This window comes from Squalius cephalus, assembly GCF_949319135.1.
Source record: "Squalius cephalus genome assembly, chromosome: 21".
NCBI classification, from domain to species: domain Eukaryota; kingdom Metazoa; phylum Chordata; class Actinopteri; order Cypriniformes; family Leuciscidae; genus Squalius; species Squalius cephalus.
In genome coordinates, this window is record NC_137142.1 from 13,844,413 (window position 1) to 13,869,920 (window position 25,508).

Below are 25,508 nucleotides of genomic sequence, written 5' to 3' on the forward strand. Positions count from 1 at the left end.
GCAGCCTTTTACATCAATTTTGAAACAAGCTTGTCTTGACCAGTAAAAATACTTCTGCTGACCCGAGGGCATGACAATGTGAAGTCAGTTTTGATCGATTTAATGCATCCTTGCAGATAGATAGATTGCGAGAGTTCCTATAACATTTTCTAGAGTTAGTAAAGAATTATTTAGGTCATGTTGTTCAAAAACATTTGCCTAAATGCCATACATGTTTGGAGCTACATAAAGGGGAATTTTGCTTTTTATTTTTCTATTTGTCAACTATTCCTTTAATAGTATGAGGATAAGAAAAGCCACTGCAAACCATCAATAAACTCAGCAATGAGATTATAGGGATGCAGATATTTATGCCCACACGTTTGAGTTTAGGAGGGGCTTTGTGGGTACTGAAGTGTAGGAGGCTGATGTTGTATGTTTGATGTTTTGCATACTCATCCATATTACTCTCTCACAGTATCTCTCTCCTCTACCAACTCCCCCCTTTCTCTTCTCTTCACTATGTACATTAGTTATGCTTGAGTGAATATGCAATAAAGACTAGATGTTGGGTTTTTTTTTTTTTTATAAAAGTGTCAGTCTGAAGAAATCTGGACCCATGAGAATGAACTCCTCTATCCTGCACTGGTGCACGCATGTTCATGAATCGAGTTTGTTCTTTTATTTTCTGAGTAGTAAATAATAGATAAGCTGTCGTGACCAAGCGAGGCTTCCCTCCACCCACTCAAATAATGGTAGTTTCTGGTGTGCTTCCCAGCAAGCAGATCCACTTCACAATGCAGTGCACACACAATGCCCACACAGTTGGCAAATGACTGTCAAAATAAGAATGTTTTCCAAAACCCACATTTACATATGTATTCATTTACATTATGTTTTTTAAAGACTTCTTAAAAATCAAATAGCAGTGTTGTGGTTCCTTTTCAAGGAAACGCAATGCTGTGTCATGACGTTGATGCTATGAGAACGCCCCCATGTGTTACCGGTGTCTGAAGCCTATGTGACAACAATTGATTGGCAGAGTGCAGTTCTATGACGTCACATGGAGCGCCCGTAAGGGAACCCTGCATTAGACGCCATCAGCCTTTTTTGTCTTTAGGAGCTACTTGTCTAAAGTGTGTGCTTGTGAAGATATCGCCTGTCAATGTGAGCTTGGGACCAGTTTAGAGTGTGTGTATCACCCTCTTATGACGTTGATGCACACAAACTCGGGCGGGACTGCGGATAAACTGGTGGAAGAGTTTGACAAGGGAGTTCCCCTTTTTCATGCTTTCCCAGATAGCTCTATTACTATCATGGTGGCGAAGCCCCTTCGGTGGCTGATTCCACCTGAATCAAAGCATATTGTGTGAGGCATCTAGTTCTGAGGTTTTAGACTCAAAGAGAGTTAAGACGGATTTTATAAATAAACCACCTCCTCCTCTGCTCACATACAATTCTCTGAGCCTTTATTTCTCCTGTTTTTCGCTAGGAGACCCTTGCTTAACACTTCCATCCTGCAGGGGCTTAGGCATAGAGTTTGGACTAATGTCAAGAGAGTGGGATTGCAGTGAGATTGAGAAGACGAATGCAAGCCGTTTTTGGTCCAGAGCAATGCTGTTGTTTAGCTTGCTCCTCTAGGGCTAAGGTCCTGAATATGGACCAATATTAAGTGAGAGTGTGTGTCGCTGTGCGTTCTGCTTTCTTATATGGTCCAGAGTATTGCTCTTTTTCAGCAAGCTCCTCTGATAAGGTCTGCTTAGGGCTGTGAAAGATGTGGTCACATTGAGATGATGTGACCCCTTCCTGTTTTTGTGTCGGCTGCCCTCCCTCCAGCATAACTGGGGGCATTAAGCAAAATATGGGCGAAAACCAAGCGGCAACCTCTCTGTCTCTCTCTGAAACCAACACGGAAGTGAATTCAACGGCAATTCATCGACTGGCCGCTTGAGGCTGGGTGCAGAAGTGAGTCAAATCTGTATCTCCCCCATGTTAGCCCAACTTTACAGCAGAAAAAAAACATGTTTACAGCCTGGTGCAAAAAGTGGCTTTGGTCTATATAGCTTATTTTTCCCTTCATGACAACTGTGAGGGGGGTGAATTTTTTTTATAACTCATCCGTTTAAATTATATTGAGCCTTAAAATTTCTGCATAATTAAGGGTGTCCACTTTTGAATGACAGGTGGATTCCCGCTGCTGTGGTCATTAGTCATCATTAGCCGTTTGTCTGCTGTCTGTTAGCCGTCACATTACCTCAGCTCATTGTCTGACTGTAAAAATAAATAAATCCGGGAGTGACGTGCTACCAAGATGGCGACGGTCGGCCACGCCCACTTTAGGCTTCAAAAACGGTCTTCAGAAACCTACGGGTGACGTCACGGACACTACACCGTTACAGTCAATGGCAAAAACCAACACGGGAGTCTTTGTACTGTGCGGGTGAAGAAGTCTGGACATTACTGCATTCGCATCCCACTCTTTCACCGGTCCCTTCATTACGCTGATCCCTTAGTGCTGGGTGTTATGCTCCCTTAGTGAGGTGATTATGCATCCCACCTCCTCGCTTGTCAACTTTTCAGTACTTGAAGTACAGAGGAAACAATTACGTGCTTCCTGTATACTCAAATCTATATGGCTAATGGGTACAGAGTCCCCTGTAGTGAATCAAGAATGGGCCGGTACAGGTTAGGAAGTCTGGGCAAGTACCACGATTTGCATCCTACTCCTTATCTGTTGCTCCTCTAGTTTGGACTTGGAGGGGATATTATGATTATGATTATGATGATGTTGGGCAGTTATGGGATTTCCCTAGTAAGCTCTGCTCCCAGGAGCAGATAAGAGCATTGAGCTTCGGGATTTCACTAGCTAGGCCGCTAGCTCTTCTAGGAATTAAGGGCATCGTTTCGTCCGCCTGAATGGACTTTGACACATTTATGTTTCCCGGTTTTTGTCCTTTGAGTTGTTAGTGCTATAGCTCTCTATGATTGTGCATTAGGCACTTTTTCAGCATGGTGAAGTGGGTATTAACTAGGGGTGGGAATCTTTTGATACCTCATGATTAGATTAAAATCGATTATTGAGGTCACGATACGATTCTTGATTTTGAATCCAATTTCGATTTGATATATGCATAGATTTGATTCTAGTTTACTGTTTTATGTTACTTTTTCCTATTTGACTGCAGTAGACAAAAAAAAAAAAAAAAAAAAGTGAACCTTGAAATTTATTTTGTTTTTCTTTCCATTTTAGTTAAACCCAATATTATTATTAAGCTTATGACAATCACATTATAAACAATAGGACAAATACAATAGAAAAAATATACATACATAAATATTAATAATGACATAAATAAAGAATAATTTATAATATATAAATAAACTTTAAGTTTTTCAGGTATAGTAGCCTAGGTTTATTTATCATGTAGTAAGAATGTGGCGAGGTGGGCGTGGTTTAGCGAGGTCTGCACTGAGAGAGAGAGCTGGGAGACGAGCAGTGAGTAAGTAGGTCAAGTGCATAATGACAAACACCTGTGTCTCGTTGCAGTAATTGGCGCAGAGAGATCACATAAAGCCACTGAGGAATGGTGGCTGTGTAAGAGAGAGAGAGAGACTGACGGAGGACTTGTGGGTGTTGGGATTGCTGAGGAAAGCCTTGAAAGCTGAAAAAGAATATTATATTCTGTTATTGGAGAAGAGTTTATCTGTAGCGCAGTGTGCGCACGGTTTTTGATTTTGAGAAATAATAAAGAACCCACTATCCTCAGTACGCCGACCCTGTCTTCTTCCTTCTGTCCTACGAACATTGCTACACTGGTGCCGAAACCCGGGAGGGAAGAAGAGTGCCGCTGCCATCATGCAGACTCCGTCAGCCTCACCATTTGCAGACATCAAACAATCGTCACGGAACTCCACCAAGAACACCACAAAGCATTGCTGGACATGCGGGAGGACCAGGAGCGCTGCTTCCAAACCCTTGTCCAGGCGCTGTTCCGGAGCTGGGTTGACCGGGAGGTTCGGACCGAGAGTCGAACAGCAGCCGCTGCACCGGGCCCACCCACGCACCTGCCTCTCACGAAAATGGGGCCCCAGGATGACCCGGAGGCATTCCTGGACTTGTTCGAGAGGTCGGCCGAGGCCTGTGGGTGGGCTCAAAATCACTGGCCAGTGCGTCTCATTCCCCTGCTGATGGGGGAGCCGCAGAGAGCGGCCCAGCAGTTACCGGTCCAGAATCTCCTGGTCTACCAAGACCTGAAGAGAGCCATCCTCCAGCGGGTCGACCTCACCCCTGAACAACATCGCCAGCGGTTCAGGTCGCTGGAGCTGGGTGAGAGTGGCCGGCCCTTTGTGATGGCTCCGCAGCTCCAGGACGCATGCCACAGATGGCTGGTGGTCGAGGGAAGCGACGTAGCCCAGATCGTCGACCAGGTGGTACTGGAGCAGTTCATTGCCCGACTGCCAAAGAAGACAGCGCAGTGGGTCCAGTGCCACCGTCCCACGTCGCTGGACTCGGCCATCCAATTGGAGGAGGACCAGATGGTGGCGTGCCCCGGGGTTGGTGAACCCCTCCCTTCTCTACCTTCGGTCTCTCACTCAGTGCAGACCTTGCTGAACCACACCCACCTCGCCACAAAAAATACTACAGAAACTGAAAAATCAAATGCAAAAATAAAACACTGTTATTGTCTTAACTGTATGAATTAAAAATAAAATTGATTTATATTACAGATACAAAAGTTATTCAGTCAAATTCAGTGAGTTTCTTATTAACATTAATGAAACAGAGGCCACTGTCCCTTTAAGAATGAATGCACGAATGTGATCTACTGTTACACATACAAATTTTCTCCTAACCGTTTACGTAGTATTAACATTTCCATAGCATCGATGTGGTTTCTTTGTTCCTAGTTTCCTGTTTTAAAATGCAATATGTCAACAAAGAAAGGTTTTTTTTTTTTGCTGGCCTGGTCAGGCCTCTAGTTTCACCGCCATAATTTTCACTCATAAAAAATAATTATCAATTTTAAATATATATATATATATATACAGTTGTGGTCAGAATTAATGGCACCCCTGGTAAATATAATCAAAAATGGCTGTAAAAAATAAATCTGCATTGTTTATCCTTTTGATCTTTCATTCAAAAAATTCGCAAAAACCAAACCTTTCATTGAAGTAAAATAATTGAAAGTGGGGGTAAATCACATTATGAAATAAATGCTTTTCTCCAAAAAACGCTGGCCATAATTATTGGCTCCCTGTTATTAAATACTTCTTGCAACCTCCTTTTGCCAAGATAACAGCTCTGAGTTTTCTTCTATAATGAGTTTGAGAACAACTGACAAATTCCTCCATACAGAATCTCTCCAGTTCCTTCAGATTCTGAAGTTCATGTTGGCGCTTCTTCTCCTCAGTTCACCCCACTCATTTTCTATAGGGTCCAGTTTAGGGGACTGGGACAGTCATGGCAGAAGCTTCATTTTGTGCTCAGTTACCCATTTTTATGTTGATTTTGATGTTTGTTTTGGACCATTGTTCTGATGGAAGATCCAACCATGGCCCATTATAAGATTTCTAGCAGAGGCCGTCAGGTTTTGATTTTTTATCTGTTGGTGTTTGCAAAAATCCATAATACCATGTATCTGAACAAGATGTCCAGGACCTCCAGCAAAAAAATAGGCCCGCAACATATAAGATCCAGCAGTGTATTTAACCGTAGGCATGGGGTACTTTTTATCCCTGTTCTGCATCTATCTACACATCTGGTGGGTTTGCTGCCAAAAAGCCTTTTTTTTTGTTGTTTCATTTGACCACAGAATCTGGTCCCTTTTGAAGTTCCAGTCATGTCTGAGAACTGAATATGCTGGAGTTTATTTTTGGAGGAGCGAGGAGGATTTTTCTTAATACCCTCCTAAACAAAATGTGGTGATGGTTGTTTGATATATTTTTTTAGGCTTTCTGACCCCCAAGTAATCTCTGCAATTATCCATCTGTGATCCTTGGAGAGTCTTTGGCCACTCAAACTTTCAAGACAATATAGACACACGTCCTCTTCCTGGCAGATTCGTAACATCTTTAATTGATTGGAACTTCTTAATTATTGCCCTGATGGTCAAAATGGGGATTTTTTAATTCTTTAGCTATTTTCTTACAGCCACTTTCTATTTTGTGATGCTCAAACTATATTCTTTGGTTTTACTCATTGCGATTTACTCATCCATTTTACTCATGGATGATTAAGGGCATTTGGCCTTTGTGTTTCCTCATATTTAAACTCATGTGAAACAAGAAGTTATAGCTAGCTAGACAATTTCATGTTCCTAGTCACCCTGGTGTGCTAAAAAAAAGTAAATATTAATGGGAATATACTTCAGAGATATTTTACTTGTAAAACATTCTAGGGGTGTCAATAATTGTGGCCAACGTGTTTTGGAGAAAAACATTTATTTCATAATGTGATTTCCCCCCACTTTCAATTATTTTACTTCAATGAAAGGTTAGATTTTAGCAACATTTTTTGAATGAAAGATCAAAAGGATAAACAATGTAAAATAAACAATTTATTTTTTACAGCTAATATATATATATCATACATACAGTATATACATACATATATATATATATATATATATATATACATATTAGTGTGTGTGTGTGTGTGTGTGTGTGTGTGTGTGTGTGTGTGTGTGTGTGTGTGTGTGTGTGTGTGTGTGTGTGTGTGTGTGTGTGTTTCATCAAATGCTAAATTTCCTTAGAATGTAAATTTGCAATAATATCTGGTAAATGGTGCATATGGCAGAATTTTCCTTTAATCGACTTATTCTTACTGATTTACTAATGTTTTTTTTTATAAATAGTTGTACATCATTTTTAGTTTACAATCATAAATATATATATATATATATATATATATATATATATATATATATATATATATATATATATATATATATATATATATATATATATTTATAATTTTTAGTCAAGCATCATGGAGACGAAATACTGCAAGCAAGTGTGCATATTTAGATAAAAGCAGTGATGAATCTGTGATGAATGAAAGGAAGGAAGGAAGGAAGGAAGGAAGGAAGGAAGGAAGGAAGGAAGGAAGGAAGGAAGGAAGGAAGGAAGGAAGGAAGGAAGGAAGGAAGGTTAAAATACTGATGCTGTCACTATATGTGTCCATAAACCCTCATTTCAACTCACACTCATCAAATTTCATATAAAGATGCTAATAATTAAAACATAGCTAGAAGGCAGTAACTTTATATGATTTAGATTCTTTTTAAGCTGATCGTTTATGGTCATTAACTGGTACAAATTGTCCAGACGGTTGATTAGCTGGACTTCCATCTGGTGGACCTAGTTTCAACCATTTTGATCAACTGATTAATAAAGGTTTCAAAAGGGGGTTTTCACATGGTTACCATAGAAGAACCATTTTTGTTTCCACAAAGAACCTTTAAGGCAACCGTTCTTAAAATAACCATTTTTTTCTTGGTTTGAAGGACATTTTAAAAATCTTTATCTAATAAAGAACCTTTTGTGCATTGGAAGGGTTCCATGGATGGCAAAGGTTCTTCATGGAACCATCAATGCAAATAAAGAACCTTTATTTCTAAGAGTGTAGAGCTTATAAACTCAAATGGACCAGTAAAAAACAGCTTCTGTGTTCCAAAACCAGCTTGACCATCTTAAAGATTAAGTGTCAAAGCACTGGAGTGGCATAAATCTGTTTTATTTGACTGATGTTACTGGGGCTGAAGGTTATTTTAAATCGTCATTATTTTTAAAGTTCTTTTATTTATTTATTTATTAATTATTCTGTTTGTGTACAATGGTTCAGAAATTACAAGCTTCACCTTTAAAGCCATGTCTCTAATGCACTGAACTCTGATACAATGTCAAGACCATCATTCATGAAATGTATTGCAGAATGTCAAAATGAGAGTGCCTAATAAAATCATCCTTCCATGACGCTATCTGCAGTATTTTTCATGTGGAGGCCTAAGTGACACGTGACCTTTGTGACTCATGATGGATCACAGGTATATATTCCACTCCAGAGATCCTGTTCTGGTTTCTGTCATGATATTCCATGTTCGTTTTAAATCATTTGTAGTCATTCAACTTTAAACACAGCCTAGCTGTGATGAAAGCAGGAGTGGAAAATGTTCAGGAACCCAGTACATAAAACAGGAGAAAGAGGAGGAAGGTAAATGGGAAGGTTAGAGTCTTGGAGGAGTCTCTCTTGTTCCAGTTAAAGTCAGGATTAAATCTTCTTTTAGGGTTCTGGAAGGTGAATAATTTCTCACAGAAGGAAGGGAACACTCACACACTCTCTCCTGATCTCTTTCTCTTCCCAGTTCTGAAGGTTTGAATGGGAATTTCCTGTCTCCTGTTGTTGTCCCTCTGAAGTGTTTCAAACACAGCTCGGAATGAGGCAGATATGCCTGTCATTCAGGGTCAACTATGTATATATATATATATAATATATATATACACTGTATATATATATAAAAAATTATTATTATTATTATTATTTATTTATTTATTTTTAGTTTGGGCAGGTTGTAGGGCTGCTCGATTTTGGCAAAAATCATAATCATGATTATATTGGTCAATATTGAAATCCGACTGTGTTTATGAGAATACTTGGCACATGAGAATCTTTGTGTGTAGGCGATTTGACCGTTTAGCCGTGTATCCGAAGCCCACATGTACTTCGCATATATGCGTTCAGCTCAGTCTCGGAGCGCACACAGAAAGCCGCCTGGGGAACAGTGTCTATTTTGCTTCTTAATGTGCTTTTATTAAAACGGTTTAATATCAAGCACGTCCTCAGGTTTAGCAACAGTTAATTGCATTTTACAACACTCACTTATTTGGCTGATATGGGCTGCGTTTCCCGAAACCTTCTTAACGCTATATCATTCTTAAGTTACACCTTAAGCTGTACCTTATCGTTAATACGTGTTTCCCGAAACGTTCTTAGTTAAGTATACCTTCTGTAAGTCATACGTTCGGAAGGTTGGTCTGGACCACTCTTAGCTTTACCTTATCACTGTTGCAGTTCTATACGAATATAATTCTGAAGTTTTAATACACCTACAGTGTTCAGTTAGGCTAATTCCAGTGTTTTCATGCAAAGAATTAAATTGTCATTACACTGATTGTTGTTAGATTTTTTATTATATTATCAAAAGGTACATCAGCTGGCAAACCATTTAATAAACCAATATCCTTCTAAATGGTCTCTTCAATTTTACAGAAAAATAAAATAATGTTAAGTCAAATTAAATAGTCAAAGCCCACTTGCACTGGACGTGCTGGTTTGGGCTTCATCAGCAGCTGTTGCCATTTCCTCATCTCAGATATGAAAAACCTGCGATACAGCAACTACGCCTGCTAATGCACTCACATTCGCTTAAAGTAGCCTTGTTGACAAGTTTTGGTGAGTAAAAGCAAAACGCTTAAGATGTACATTCAATGCCCTGTAGATGGCGCTATCACTTACTTTGTAGCAGAAATAAACTGCTGCAAAATAAGTTACAGTAGGTGCCATGCCAAAAATGTAACAATTAATGGCATTGCTCATCACAAATCTGTTGGAGTAAATAGTATGTAGAGTAGACTAGAGAGTAAAATTGACTGATACTCTGATACAAAGTAGCCAAAAAAAGATACTTAAGTACAGTAACTAATTATATTTACTCAAATACTTTACACCACTGTAATGGCAAAAATGCTAAGTGATAGTGTGACAATTATTCCCACTTTATCCTATATGCATTTCTTGTGACCTCAATTAATTCATTAAATAATATAAATAAATATATATATGAAATATATATATAATATGAATTATATCAAATAAAAAAAAAACTTGATACATTTGGAAATAAAAGCAGTATTTTAAAGAAATGTATTGTTATTATAATTATTATTTTAAGTTAAATTGAAAACTATTATTAATAGTATTTTATTTTCTGTTCGGTTAACAAATTGTATTTGTGTTTATGGCAATGTTGTTTTCTTTTTGTAATTATTATATTATTATTATAATTTGAAAAATATTACAAATTAAAATAATTCAGTAATAAAAATATGTTAAAAAAAATATGTATTATAATCATTATATATAATCATTATTCATTGTTTCAATTTGAAATTTTTCAAATTTTCCAGTTTTATATTCCAAAGGGTTCGTGTGTTTGTTGTGTATAGGCTATGTCTCAATTTGTTTTAATTGATGTCTCTTTCTCGTGGTTAAACATATGACTTTGGTCTTACATTTACATTAGTGAAGATAAAGAAGGTTAACATGCTAGTACAGCGACGCAGCTGGCAGAATCAACATCATTGCAGAGGTGTATATACCTAAGCTTTTAAAACTCCGGTGCAAATCTGTATAGGGCAGAAGAAATGAACTGCAGCACTGTGACTGTCCCGCGTGGAGCATGTAGGCTATACCGCAGAGTGTTTAGTGGGAGGGGAGAGCAGAGATCAGGGGTAACGTTAGAGGAGGCGCACGATACATCGAGAGCAGTTCGGAAACAATCAGCTTTAGGGATGTAGTCGATGCGGCTTGAGCTCCGTCTGTCCGAGCTCGTCAATATGAAGAAACATTCGGCCCGGGTCGCGCCGCTGTCCGCCTGTAACAGTCCGGTGCTCACCCTGACCAAAGTGAGAGGTACGTGCGCAACGGGCTCCGTCCGCAACACGATTCGAGATTTAACCTCATTCTGTTCGGCGGTCTGCTTTCTTTCATGTCTTAAGGCGCAGTTAAGTGTGCTTGGATTCTATAGTCTTTGTAATTTAAATCGAACTGTAGCGCATCCGCAAAATAAGCTAATTATACGGAGGAACACCTAATGTCTCCTTTGGCTTTACGCATCACAGTGCAGATGTTTGGCTGTTCTCTGCGCTATTTATGGTCAGAATATAAACAGATTATTGTCGAGGTTAAAAATACATCAAATACAATACATTTGCATTCATTCAAATCCTAAAGACATGCCTATATGTTTTTTTTTGTGTGTGTGTGTCATAATTTGGCATCAATCCTTATCTGATCATATACAAGAACCATGTCAAATTTTGTGGAATTATGATTATGATGTCTTCCAAATTATGATAGAAATTCCTTTAGAAATTTTTGCATGGATTTAAAAGAGGAAGATATGCTGATTATCTCGTATTTTCATCGAACGATTCATTCCTTTTGTCCAGAAGATGATGCAAAAAGTGCATCTGCTTGTTATTGCAGACAGAAACTTAAAAGAAACACTTAAAGCTTTTGGCAAAGCTTTTGACAGTTAAATTACTGGAGAACTGCAGATTATGTTTTACTTGTTGTTATATATAAGCACTCAGTCATTAATATGCCAGCTGCCAGAAATGATATCGTGAGGCAATTTGGTAACTATATTGTTGACATGAATAATAATAGTATTTTAAATCATACTTTTTATTTATCACTTGCAATTTTATAATACTGTAGCATTTCTGTGCATATAATACTATTGTTATTATTGATCACAATAACACCAGGCTGAGTACATGTCCCATACTTTCCCATTTCCATGATGTATGAACCCTGTACATGCTCTTTCCCCTGAAGCTGAGTGGTTGTGTGGTTTTGTTTACGTCTAATATAGTGAATGAAGTGGGATGTTAAACACTCAATGGTCTTTGGTTTCAGCTCTGGCTCAGACCCAAGGGTCTACTCATACTGTTGCAGTGGTTTAGGCCTGCCTGCAGACAAATTCTGGCAGCTTCTATGATTACTAAAAGGTTGATGTTGGCAGTTCAGAGATCTGGTGGGCCTTGTGGGCTTTCTTTGAGGTGAGGTACAGAATATTGAATGTGAGACTGAAATGAGTCATTTTTAAGATGTCAACACACTTTCTCACATACTGTGCAAAGACAATTTCAAGTAAACCATTTCCAGGTTGATTTCCCCCAAAATGAAATAAAATGAAAATAGTAGCTATCAGTTTTAGGCTGCTTGTTAAACAATCACATTTCCACGCACTCAATGCGAAATAGAGTTATACAGCGTTTAGTTATCAGCCTACTTATAAGTGCTGAGATTCATTTCAGCTCACACGTTGAGCCAGATGAATCTGTAAACCCGAACCATTCCTCCGTCAGGCGGTAAGTCTAATGCAGGGTGGCAGAAGTAAGAGGCTGTAATAAACCTGCAGTGAGTCATTACACTGATGTGACTCACGCGCCTTCACTGCCAAACTCTTTCTGTTCAGATCTTGGCTTTTTGTAAGAACTCTGCGTCCCTGTTTGGAAGCCAGGCCGTTTTTTTATTTTTTATTATTGGTACATAACCAACTCTTTAATTGAAGCGTTTTAATCAAATATATTTCACACCAGTCAGCCGTGGCACAAAACAACTATGTTGCTGTGAGTTTTTTTATGTCTTTCTGACATCAATCAGTTTGATTCAGAGCTTCAGTCTAAGAATAACTTGTGCATGTTGCTCGTGATATGTTTGGGTTTGGATACACGTCATCCAGACTAAGAGGCGTTTTGCGTGAGTGGAAATGGGTGCTTATGTTTCTTGTTTAGCGCACTAGAGGGGGGGAGAAATCTCATACAAACGTCATTTCAAACATGTAGATTTCTTATATGGATTACAGAACAAAGATATTCAGGAAGTCTTGAATTTTATATTAATATATATTAACCATTTGGCACGTACAGTCCCTGAAGTTTGGACAGTTTGGAAATAAGAAAAAGGATTGGATGAAGTCGTGTTATGCTTCCGTCAGCTCGCTTTCTGATTTGATGTTTCGTTGCACATCACAATCTACATTTGTCCATTAATATCCATTTTTGTGAACTTTTAGTTCATGTTTCCATAGTTTCTATTTTCTCGCTCATCATTGGTTACCAAGGTTTTTAATTGGTTACTCACACCTGTTTCATTTTAGTTCATTAGCTTGTGTATATATTCCCCTGATTTTCAGTTGTTCATTGTCTGGTGTTGTCTACTTTGTACTTTGAGGTTAGCGTGTTTTTGTTTTGTTTAATAAAGTGACTGCTACATTTAGATCCGCTGTGCCTCACATCGTCTTCTTCATCTGATCAAAAATGCTTTGTATTGATGAGTTTCGGCACACTTGTCTCAGTGTTTACGGACTGAGCTGGATTAGTATTGTATACTTAAGTCGAAAGCGGCAAGTTAACTGTCAGATTCTGGGCACTTCACACTGTCAGGACATTAGTGTGGAAAGCTGTGTCTGGGGAGACACCGGCAGCACTAGCTCATCAATTAGATTCAGCAGGGGACTTACGCTCTATCTATTATGTATTGATCTAGAACAAGAACGCTGGCGTGCCTCCAGTCTGTAAAACTGCAGTCTTTCTTCAGGATTTATAGGCTGTTGTGGAGGAGACAGAGAGGTGGTTGGACTCTGTTCAGTTTAGTCACTGAACAATGTTTGTATTTGATCAACAGAAAAGAGCCAATGACTCAACAATCCACTTAAACGTCTCCGATGCTCAATACTGCAGTGCACAGCCATACACACACACAGTGGGCGACTGGCAGGGATATGCTTTTCTCTGTCATGTCTGTGAGCCGTGAGCAGGGTCACAACAGAGTGTGACATCCCAGGCATCTGTTCTTCTAGCTCGACACTCCAGGGTTCACTGACCTGCAGCACCAAAACACACACACACAGTTCACAGCCACTTGTTTTCATAGACTTCTACTGACACAAACACAAACGTCCCGTCAGTACTTCTGACTACTGTATTTTCCAGCAGCATCATCATCATCCCCAGACTAATGTTGCCCATCAGATGCTGAAAAAATAAACCCACCAGAAATTACATTTCTGCATATAGATGGATATGATCTGACCATGATGAGAATGTTTAGACACAACCCCCCAGTTTCAGGGTTAAGCTATTCCCAGACTAAAATTTATATTTGAGCTGTTTTAACTGAAAGCAACTTGCACTCTTAAAATATGTCAGTGCCCTTGTTTTGTAAGGCATATTTCTATAAATATCCTAATTTAACTAAGGTTCTAATCCTGGCTTAATCTAAGCCCTGTCTGTGAAACCAGGCCTATATGTTTAAGTGAGTTGCTGTGTCTTGTAACATGATGCTGAATAATATATATTTTTTCTTTAATTGCATAGGAAGAGATTGTCTTCTTACTTTATAAATCTGGAACAGCACCACTGCGGACCATAAGCAACGAGTTTGAAAACATATGGGTGGTGTCAGCATAAATGATTAGTAATTTATGAGGGCCTTTATCATGCTACAGCACAACATCTGCCATTCTTAGCAGTTCTGGACGACTGGAATGCAGAGACTTTCACCAAGCTACTAATTTAGCAAGTACATTTTGTTGCATAATAAAGAGATTAATGATCAAAAGATTATTTGAAAATTAAAGATATATTTTAGGTAAAATGCAGGTTAAGCATCTGTGACATACTGTTGATTAACATGAAATATATTCTAAATATAATAAATGTTTTTAAAAGTAGTATGCTCACCCGGGATGCATTTATTTGATCAAAAATACAGCAAAACAATGATATTATATATCATTATATATAATTATGTATTATATATATATGATATATATATATATATATATATATAATGCGTTATTACAAGTATTTTAATTGCATTATTTATGGCTTGTAATGCACCTTATAATGCATTTTATGACCTTGTAAATAATTGTAATCAGGGCTGCGTTTCCCGATAACGTTGTCTCTTAGCGCGCTACGAAGACTCTTAAGGTATAACTTAACTTAAGGTATACCATTTCTAGGCGTGTTCCCCGAACCATACCTTAGGAAACTGCTTAAGATACAGTATACCTTCTTACGTGCGACGTCACCCGGTGCTGTCCGTGGCGATGCTGCTGAATTGGTTGATATCGATGGCTCGAGAATCAATTATTCTCTCGTGCAGGGGCTGCTTCACTGCATTATGTGAGAAAGCGGTGTTCTTTATAAAAGAAGAAATAGTTGAAATTGCATTTATTAGGACTCATGGGATATTATAAAACATAATCCAAACTATAATAGCCTAAAATAGCCTAGCCTACATATTTTTAAATTGTATCATACTGCTGCCATAATAAACATTTCAAATTTTTACATGCTTTCTTTTCTTTCCCATTTTTGTTCGCTGAGGTAGAGCTGCGATGAAATATTGTTCTTGTAAATACTTTCCAGCATTTCAGTAATAAAAGTGTACATCTTACGTACGGTGCTCGGCAGTGATCAAAAAGGATTAAAACAGTGGATTTTGAATCTCTTCTTGTAAACTCAGAGATGTGGAGACGGCAATTAAATTACCACATGACCTGTTTGTCAAAAAACAGTAGGTACTAATTTGGCCAGGGATTTTTACGCGGGTTGGGTGAGAAAAAACACGGATATTATGGATTTGGACGGCACTAAAATCACTGACTTACCTCTGTAAATGTTTAAAATACTGTACGAGCCCATGAGAAACAATTAGCGTCCGAATAGGCCTAGGACTTAACCGACAGTGGCCTATGCTTTCACTGGCCTTTAAAAGCGCTCTTTAATTAAAATTAATAATATATATAATAATATAATTAAAAATCTAACAACAATCAGTGTAATGACAATTTTATTCTTTGCATGAAAACACTTGAATTAGCCTAACTGAACACTGTCTGGGTGTATTAAAACTTCAGAATTATATTCGTATAGACCTGCAACAGTGATAAGGTAAAGCTAAGAGTGGTCCAGACCAACCTTCCGAACGTATGACTTACAGAAGGTTTCGGGAAACACGTATTATATAAGGTACAGGTGTAACTTAAGAACGACGTAGAGTTAAAGGGTAACTCTCGCCAAAATGCAACCTAGGGTCTTTTTGTTAATCTCCCCTAGGCAAACTTCCATTTAAAAGCAGAATTGGAATGGAAACGCCAGTTTTAAGTTTGACCGTATTTTCGTTTTCGGTCAAAATGCCTTTTGAATGGGAGTGCTTGGGGCACTTCTATGATAGCATCAAAAATCACTATTTTTAAAACACTAAGAAGGCTCGACACAAGCTCGAAGTATCACCAGGGGCTCTACACATGAACTCCAGCATTGAGAACATTGTTTGTGTACACAGAGTTTACTAAAAAGAAAGATTTTGAACAACTCACTGTAGCTGTGTCCGCCGGCATTTCGACAGTCAAAAATAGTCGAACTCCGAATGTGAATGAACTGACTCTGAATTTTAGTATTGCTTCTTATATGAGCATCCTTTTTCAAATACAAGGTCAATATTGATTTTCACTAACGACAAAACAACAAATTATCCATGAATTTATATGGAACTAAGCTTTAGGAGCTTTCCATCTTTACTCCCCTCCCTGTTACGTTGCATTCGGAGTTCGACTATTTTTGACTGTCGAAATGCCGGCGGACACAGCTACAGTGAGTTGATCAAAATCTTTTTTTTTTAGTAAACTCTGTGTACACAAACAATGTTCTCAATGCTTGAATTCATGTGTGGAGCCCCTGGTGATACGAGCAAAGTTTTTAAAAAAGCGACTTTTGATGCTATCATAGAAGTGCCCCAAGCACTCCCATTCAAAAGGCATTTTGACCGAAAACGAAAATACGGTCAAACTTAAAACTGGCGTTTCCATTCTAATTATGCTTTTAAACGAAAGTTTGCCTCGGGTAGATTAACAAAAAGACCCTAGGTTGCATTTTGGCGAGAGTTACCCTTTAAGAAGGTTTCAGGAAACGCAGCCCAATACATTATTATTCTGATCTATTCATTAAACAACCTGAAACAACTTTATGAAAAAATTTAATGCATCAAATATTACATTATGAATACCTTTATAATGCATTATACATGAAAGCTTAAGTGAAGTGTTGCCAAAATTCGTATCATTATCAATGTTGAAAGCAGTTGTGCTGCTTAATATTTTTGTGTAAACCGTGATACAATTTTTCAGGATACAAAAGAACATCTCTGGGTTATGTACTGTGTATAACCCAGTTCCCTGAGAAGGGAACGAGATGCAGATGTTCCCTCGAAAGGGAACCCATTAAAAATCCTGCTGAACATTTTCGAGTTGAACATAAAATCAATGAATCAATGAAAAATGAATCAATTGTTTTCTGTGATAACAGGCAACATGCCTCTAATTCTTTCAACAGATCTTAACTTGCATTTAACATGATAGGCTATATTCCTTCAAGGACATGTAGAGAAATCCACTAAAAGCCGTGCTGTTCCCGAATCCATGGGATGCTGCACTGCAGAGCTGTACCACTGTTACCCAGATGGCAACACGAACATATTTCATCTCTAACTGTTTGAAGTCATGCACTCACTGATGTCCCAGACACGCTCATGATGCCATTACAAAATAGCATGTACCTGCTCCGTATTGCGTGTGTGAGAGAGAAGGCTGTGCTCTTTCATGCTGGTTGAGCTCTGTGCAGAGTTGGCTCTACAAAGAACTGGCAGTTATCAGCAAGAGAGATCTGCACTGCAGAGACAAACAAGCCACGAAAGACTACGTAAAGCTCACAGGTGCGTTCAAAATAGGGCAAGAAAAGGTTTCTAGGTGTGTGTGTGCACAATTTAAGCTACGTCCAAACTGGATACATTTAAAAACACATCCGTTCTGTCCACATTGAGACAGTGTTTTTGTCCTGCTAAACATGGATAAACTGTGGATAGATTTGAAAATGCTGTTTTCACATTGTAGTGTAGAATGAGAATGAGAATGTAGTTTTTGAAACTGTGTTTGAACGCGATGATGCAGTTTTAGGGGCTATTTATACGACACCATTTTCAATTTAAAACTGAAAACTTTTTATGCGTTTTGGTCGTTCATTTACACGACAGCTGTGTTTTGGGGGCCTAAAAACGTGCAAAAAAAGTGCACGTTTTTGAAAACTGTGCCGTTATCATCTCAGTGTAAACTACAAAAACGTGAATTTGTGGAAACGGTGACATCATGCGTATTACGTGTCTATAGGCACAAAGTGTTTCTTTACAAAGTGGCATTGCCAACTACTGGCCTGGCATGTGTAATACAGTGTTTTTCATCTTTTTACTGGATCCGTGTGAACGGGATCATTTTGATAATGTTGTCGTCTGTACGCGAAAAACACGAAGGAAAAAATGTTTCCATTTTTAGTGCATCGTTGTCGTGTAAACGTAGCCTTAGGCACATTGTACTGATAGATATCTATGTTTTTACCAGTATATGTGCTAGGCTATATTATATGTAAAGCTAAAGATAATTGTTACTTTTTACAACCTTCCTATTACAGGTACATTACTGCAAAGATGACAAAAATGTACTCACAATTGCTGCCCTGCGGCAATTATTACGTTATTACGTTATACATGGAATGTCGATAGAGTGCGACCAGGTCACACAAGTAATTGGTGAGATATTTTGCAAAATAAAATAATCATGCCAGAACTGAAGAACAGCGTAATAACTTTATTATGTCTGGTGATCTTTTGTATCATGTCAGTGAGCTTTTATTAAGTTTTTTTGCATTTACAGTTAGATGATTTAATCATTTTCCGGCGTTTCAGCATGGACGAGAAACTTTTGGAAAACGCTTGAAAACGCTGGTATGGACAGGGAGCGTTTTGAAATGCAAACACCATTTTCAGTTGTATCCGAATTAATGTAGAAGTAGCCTTTCTGCACCGGACACGAAGGTTCAAAATCCATTTATTTTTACGTCAAAAATAGAACAGAACACCAGTTTACTGTCGGGGATTTGTCTTGTCAGGTCGCACTGCATGTCGTGTAGACAGTATTAGTGATTACAATGGGTTCAATTGTCTTTTGTCTAGTCGCATTGTGCCACTCGCATCTGGTACCCAGTCTTAGAGTCAGTTATAAGGCATATGTCACTTCAAAATGATGCATGAATGTATGAGCATGCATTGGCACATTATTATACTACAATAGGGAATCATAAGGATAATCATGAGCATCTGTTCTTTTACAAAAGGCTCATATTTCGTGGCAGTCACACTAAGCAATCATCTGACTTTATGACTTCCTCAAGATGGTTGCAGTTACCATTATTTTTCATCCAGCATTTTTAAGACTCGCCATTGTGGGCTGTAGACATATTTTGGCTAACGCAGGAAGTAGGGTGAAAGATGACTCATTAAATCTTAATATTTTTCCATTGCTTTTGGGTTCAGATTGTGTGCTCATTACACCAGCACCTACCAAATGTCATTCCCTGCCACTTCTTATTTTTTCCTTTTTTTTAAAGCTCACTATGTCACAGTATTTGCTGAGTCTGGGTCACAGAGGCTCTGATTCAAATCTGTCACGTCTTTGAGGCTGTACTTTTATGTCATTTTGTGACTGAGAGCCCTGACCGCCGCCCTCATTGCCGATGCACTTTGTCTGTGCTGCTCTTGACACGTCGATTCATTTTGTAATGCTTTTTGTGAGAAACACTCACTCGCCTGACTCAACATCAAGCCTCTGGCAGAGACCGATTTTAATCTTCCCTGTCAAAAAGAAGAACTGTTACTTGAAGCCATGAAATAAAACCCTTTGAAAATAGAAATTGAAATAGAACCCTTCAGAAGTGTTCATGCATAAAAAAGGGAATGGCAATGCTAGCTTCGAATTGGAGTCTTGATAACCCTGTATGGGATTATTTTACAACAATGACCAAAAAACACTATTGTAATCTTCAAAATATAGTAATTATGGCATTTTCAAACTTTTTGATGCCAACTACCCCCAAACATGATGAGTTTCTTTGTGAAAGACCAGCATTTAAAGGCAGGGTTTTTATAATCAATTTATGTTACATTTATACTACTATACAAAATTTATAATACTCATTTGTACTGACAAATTATACTACTAAATTTAATTTAAAGGGGTGGTATAATGCCATTTTCACAAGATGTAAAATGTGTCTTTGATATCCCCAGAGTGTGCATGTTAAGTTTTAGTTCAAAATACCCCACAGATATTTTTATATAGCATGTTAAAGTTGTCACTTTTTGAGGGTGAGCAAAAACGCACCGTTTTGTGTCTGTTCCTTTAAATGCAAATGAGCTCCCGGCACAGAGGGTGGAGCTTCAACAGCTTGTGTCCTTTTACCTCACACAGACATGCACTGGAAATTTAAAACACTTTTAGCCTTTTATGTTCAAACTGGAGTCAGATGATGTCAACGGAGTCAATGATGGAGATACTCAAGAAGAAGTGACAACATGTAGAATACAACAGGACGTTTCTGAATGGTTAGTTGATGAATTTGTGTAGCGTATGTGTAATTATCTTCTGGTCATTGATTAGCATATTCTGTCTTAATAATCTATAAATCGTGTTCAGGGGGCGGGTTTATGTAAATTGTAGGGTTGGTGATGTCACTAACCCTAAAGGAATGTCGTGTAGTCCCTACCAGCCGAATAAAAGCGAATATCTCCCTTTGCTTTGAGCTTTGAGCGTTGTAACTTTGCAGATGTTGTTTATGCTCAAACAGCAACGTTACACACTAAGTTGGAAAAGTGAAATCATAATCAGCCACCCCTTTAAATGAAATAAAATAAGTGCAATACTTTTGTTGTCATAATTATCTCATTAGTCTCTCAGCAGAATGGAATAATCCCACTTTGATGCATGCTGAAATGACATGAAAGGAGTAGTAAAGTAGGTAATAATGTAAGATTCTTGGAACATTCCCTCTATTTTTCACACTTTTTTATCTTAAATTCTTCACTTTCCTCCCAGTACCTGATCTCAGTCTAATGGTGAAAAATGGAAATAGAAATTGCCATTAACTTCACTTAATCCTTTAGAAATTACATCAGAAGGCTTCCATGAGAACCTTTTTAAATCATTTTAAATTGCTATGAAGGTCAAAAAAAAAAGAAGGTCAAGTCATTAGCAGTAAGTGACATTCTGATTTAGACTCCATCAGTTCTGCTAAAGACGTCCTTCTGAAGTCAAGAGTCAAGGACTTTCTCTCACTGTTAATTACACAGAATATCCTTGCAGAAACTGCATTAATTGATGATAATATGATAAAATAGTCTCATTAACATCTCCTTATAGCAGCCGAATCACATGCTTATTTTTTCCACATGCATATTGTTTTGATGGTACAGGGTAGAGTTAATGGAATTATTATTATTATTTTAAATAGGATATAATTTATTTATTTTATTCTCTCATAATAATAATAATAATAATTTATTCTCTCATAAATATGTATAAATGAAGAGTTCAGATGCAAAAGCCTCTTAAGTGCCATCTGAATTTTTCTAGAATGATCATTTTTATGAAGCTCGTATATTTAAGTTCATTAATTTCACTTAAATGGCAATGAAAATTACCTATTAATTGCCTATATATTAATTGTATATATTAATTACCTATTAATTGCCTATATATATATATAGGCTATATATATATAGCCTATATATTATTTTGCATTTATTTATTTACTCTTTTCTTCCACAATGCAAATTTCTTTTAAGATTTCTGCTGAGCTTGCATGTTGAGTACTATATATATTAGCATGTGTCTTCAGAGATTTATATCGCATCATCAGTCTCCATGGTAACAACACTTTTTTTCTGCTTTTAGATAATTACCCACATGTTAAATACTCAGTGATAGTGGCAGGTCATTATGAGGGGTCTGGGAAGTGGTGCGTCGGTTTGAAAACAGACACAGCAGCAGTGCTGGGAGAGTGCAGTGACTGATATGCTTTGTATTCAAGGGTAGCTTCACACATCCATGAACACTTTACATTTCATGGGTCATTTAAAAGAGCTTTGAGGTTGAGTCCTTTGAAATATCTGACATGAAAAATGCACCTCATGGCTTTTTGGGTTTCCCATAAAGATTCAGTGCACTTACTAATATTTGCATTTTTTTCTTATATGATTTTGCCATTTAAAATTCCTCTTCCTGGTTGAGTTTATCTGGCTGTTCTTCATCCTTTCAGATGTCAGTGAATGTGGCCTGTTGTTGCTGTTTTCAAAGACAAGCAAATCTGCACTCGACGTGCAGGTGAACACACTTATTCTCAGTGTAATACTGCTGCTGAAGTGCCCTGCAGCAACTCTTGACAAATAGCGCTGCTTATGAAAGGTATGAGATCACTGTTCGTTTTTTTTTTTTTTTATGATCTCTGTAGGATTCCAGACTGCAATTAAAATGGTCACAAATGCATGCAAAAAAAGTAATATTTGCTATTCTAATTTTAAAAGTATTGCTTTTGTTTAGTTTACTGAGGCCCAAATGTAAGGTTGAATTTACCACAGAACGATCTTTGGAAATTAAACAGATTGTAGATTTGCTGTGGTGTATGATATGACAACAGCTTCCATTGCTAGTGTGTGTGTGTTTGTGTGTAAATATAGATTAGTGTACACTATAGTTTCGGTTTACACATACACTGTGGGTGGTGTTGTTTGACTAGGAGTTATTTGATTCTTTCTGTTTGGAAACTGTAGCTTCTGTTAACAGAGACAGATCTATGGATGAACATGCTGTTGTGTTGTGGTTTGGATGTTGAAAGCTTCTCCAGGCACATCCCAAAGGATGCAGATACATGAAGGTTAAAGAGTGTGTTCGGGTGGACTGTTGAACTCTAAAAGGTATAATCCATGCAGCAAATAATTAAGCTGCTTTAAAGAGTCTCTGAGAGTTTGGGACATGCAGCTTCTCTAAAATTAAAGCTTGTGCGTGTAAAAAAAATCCTAAAATACAAATAGGCTGCTGTCTTACAGTCTTCACTCAATCTGTCTGTGTGAAATTTCTCTAGGCTGTTGGTTATGAGTTAGAAGGTCTCAAGAGAAAATCATCTTTCACTTTAAATCACTTGCTATAAAGATTAGGTTTCAGGGTATTTTGTGATATAGGCCAACATATGATGATTGAGCTCCCAGTGTCTTTCATTTGAAATGGAAGCTTTCAGCTATGCCATGTTTCTGAAAAATTCTAGAAAAGTAGTATCATCTACTGTTAAGAGACCAATAGATTTATCTTAGATATTATGTAATGTATCACCAAAAATATTAAGCAGCATAACCTTTTTCAACATTGATAATAAGAACAAATGTTTCTTAAGCAGCAAATCAGCATAATTAGATTGATTTCTGATGGATCATGTGACTCTGAAGGATCATGTGACACTGAAGACTGGAGTAATGACTGCTTTTGATCAAATAAATGTAGCTTTGGTGTGCATACAGCCCTGTTTTCACCTGACTGGTCACCCGTCAATCCGGTATCAAGTGGATGATGCTAAATACAGGGTCTGAAACGTTTTAAGCTTAAAGAGGTTGTCTACTTGTGATCCGATCGCCCAAAACGCATCAATACCAGTTTTAAACGGGGCCTTGAGTGTTCTTTCAAAAACATTAACATGAGATACAGTATTTGGTGCAGTATGCTTGTTGTATACTGCACGTACTGGAATCTAGTTAGTATGTTTGTTAGTATGCTATTCTGAACAATGTATTTGAGTATTTACTTTCTTGTGAATAGCCTTGCAAATGAAAACTCATCTATCATTACCTTTTTAAGTATGTTATTGTGTTTCATAGAGGAATCAGATGCTTCAGATGCTATCCTCTTTATGGATAAACAGATTGAATCCTCCACCAGACGCAGGGAGAGTGATTACTCCACTCGTTTATTCTGCGCGTGAATAGATGAAGGGCTATTAAGAGCCATTAAGAGCGTTTATGGATTGATGGTGGGCTTGAGATGTGCTTATCTGATCTGAACAATAGCACTGCAGTTCTTGAGAGACTTCAGACAGATTCCATTCAGAGTTCCTGTTTTATAAAGTATTCTTGGTTTTCAAGCATTTCCTCTTGACACTTTAAGCACAGTAAGCTGTGCTTTTGATTGCTTCTTCGATATTTCAGGGAACGCTGGTGAGAATGTGATGTTTCATTTATTTGGCGAGAGACATTTTTTGGAAGTCTATGGATTAGACATCTTTCATGTCATTTCAGGGATTTTTGAAAACCCATGTAATACTGAAATGCTTGACAAAAATGGTGTCAGAAAGGATTCTTGATTCAGCAAGGATGCATCAAATTGATCAAAAGTGCAGTAAAGACATTTACAAGTTACAAAAGATTTTGAATTAATGCTGTTCTTTCAAACTTTTTATTCATCAAAGAATGCTGATTTTTTTTTTACCACGGTTTCCACAAAAACTGCTACGAACTGCCAGATCCATTTTTGTTGTTCAGTATTTGTGTCACAGTGCGCTGATGCAGAGATGATATCAAAGCAGGATCTATTTGCAACATTTATGGTTTATTCACATCAAATTTAAAATGAAATAAAAGTTCTCAGCATACTGGGCTTCCAAAAAACAAGAACAGAAAAAACAACTAAACAGAAGGTGCATTCCATTGTGGACTGTGAATTGTTTCACCATCTTAAGTGAGATTCCAATCCGAAGGGAGCGAACATGTTCAGTTCAAAGGGCACTGCGAACGGCATAGGGAATAAGGGAATATCGATACATACCTTCACAGAAAGTGGAGAAGAAAAATCACCCAACTGTCATTGAGAACCACATCACTAGACAACAGCAACTGGCAAAACCAGCAATGCAAGTTTGAGAGGTGGCGCCCCGCCAAATCTCACGAGAATCACGAATTGCTTTACGGCATGACGTCACATACATCAACAACATATGAAGCAGCCTCTATGGAAGACACTAGCATGCATTTCAGACGTGAATTATGGCAGAGTCGACGAAGAAAACGAAGAAAGCGCGGTCGGAAGAGTGCAGAGACGGCTCTGAGTGGTATTTACGACAGTAACGTTAAATACAAGTACTCCACAGCAACTCTAGGGGTCGCTGTTTGAGAATAAAACGGAAACTGCATAGTGTGCCTTTAACATATAAGATTTGATTATATTTATTAAAAAAGACCAACATAATGTGTGTTTTGTGTATGTATTTTCAATTTGAATGTACAGTAAATGACAATATTCATGTTATATCATAATCTGTATGACCCCATCATTGCCTTTCTTTGATGACGTTGCAGGGCGTTCCAAATGAGCGATTATTGTCAGCGAAGTCCACTTCAACGGATATCCCATGCTCAGGGAGTAGGGAGCAGTGAACACTGCGTAGGGACCCTGTAAATCGGGAACACACCTAGAACAAAACCAAATCAAAGAAACAAGCAACAGGTGTTCAACTAATCAGTCAATGAAAAACCATGGAAACAGACAAGGAAATTACAGGCAGGTCAAACAAGAAAAACCAAAACTAAAATACTGATAAACTAAACATAACACATAGGAATAAATTACATTTTAAAATATATTTAAATTAGTGCTGGGCAATGATTAATCGCAATTCATCGCATCCAAAATAAATGTTTGTGTTTACATGATATATGTTTGTGTACGGTATATAATTATTTTGTATATAGAAATACACACACATGCATGTATACACTCACCTAAAGGATTATTAGGAACACCATA

At 37.8% G+C, this 25,508-nt stretch overlaps 1 protein-coding gene across 6 annotated transcripts in view; it reads left to right on the forward strand.

Moving 5' to 3' along the window:
• slc35f3b (solute carrier family 35 member F3b) overlaps positions 1 to 25,508 on the forward strand; it is a 72,662-nt gene that overhangs the window by 31,358 nt on the left and 15,796 nt on the right. The window contains exons 1-2 of one of the 6 annotated variants that reach the window (XM_079856224.1): positions 10,562 to 10,672; positions 25,061 to 25,262. The exons of 1 other annotated variant lie outside the window; for it this stretch is intronic. In XM_079856224.1, the coding sequence (XP_079712350.1) occupies positions 25,238 to 25,262 (25 nt within the window). In that variant the 5' untranslated portion in view covers positions 10,562 to 10,672; positions 25,061 to 25,237. Of the gene's footprint in view, positions 1 to 10,415; positions 10,673 to 22,037; positions 22,128 to 25,060; positions 25,263 to 25,508 lie in introns of those variants that run through there. 4 more of the 6 variants (XM_079856225.1, XM_079856226.1, XM_079856223.1 and 1 more) reach the window with 4 other exon arrangements.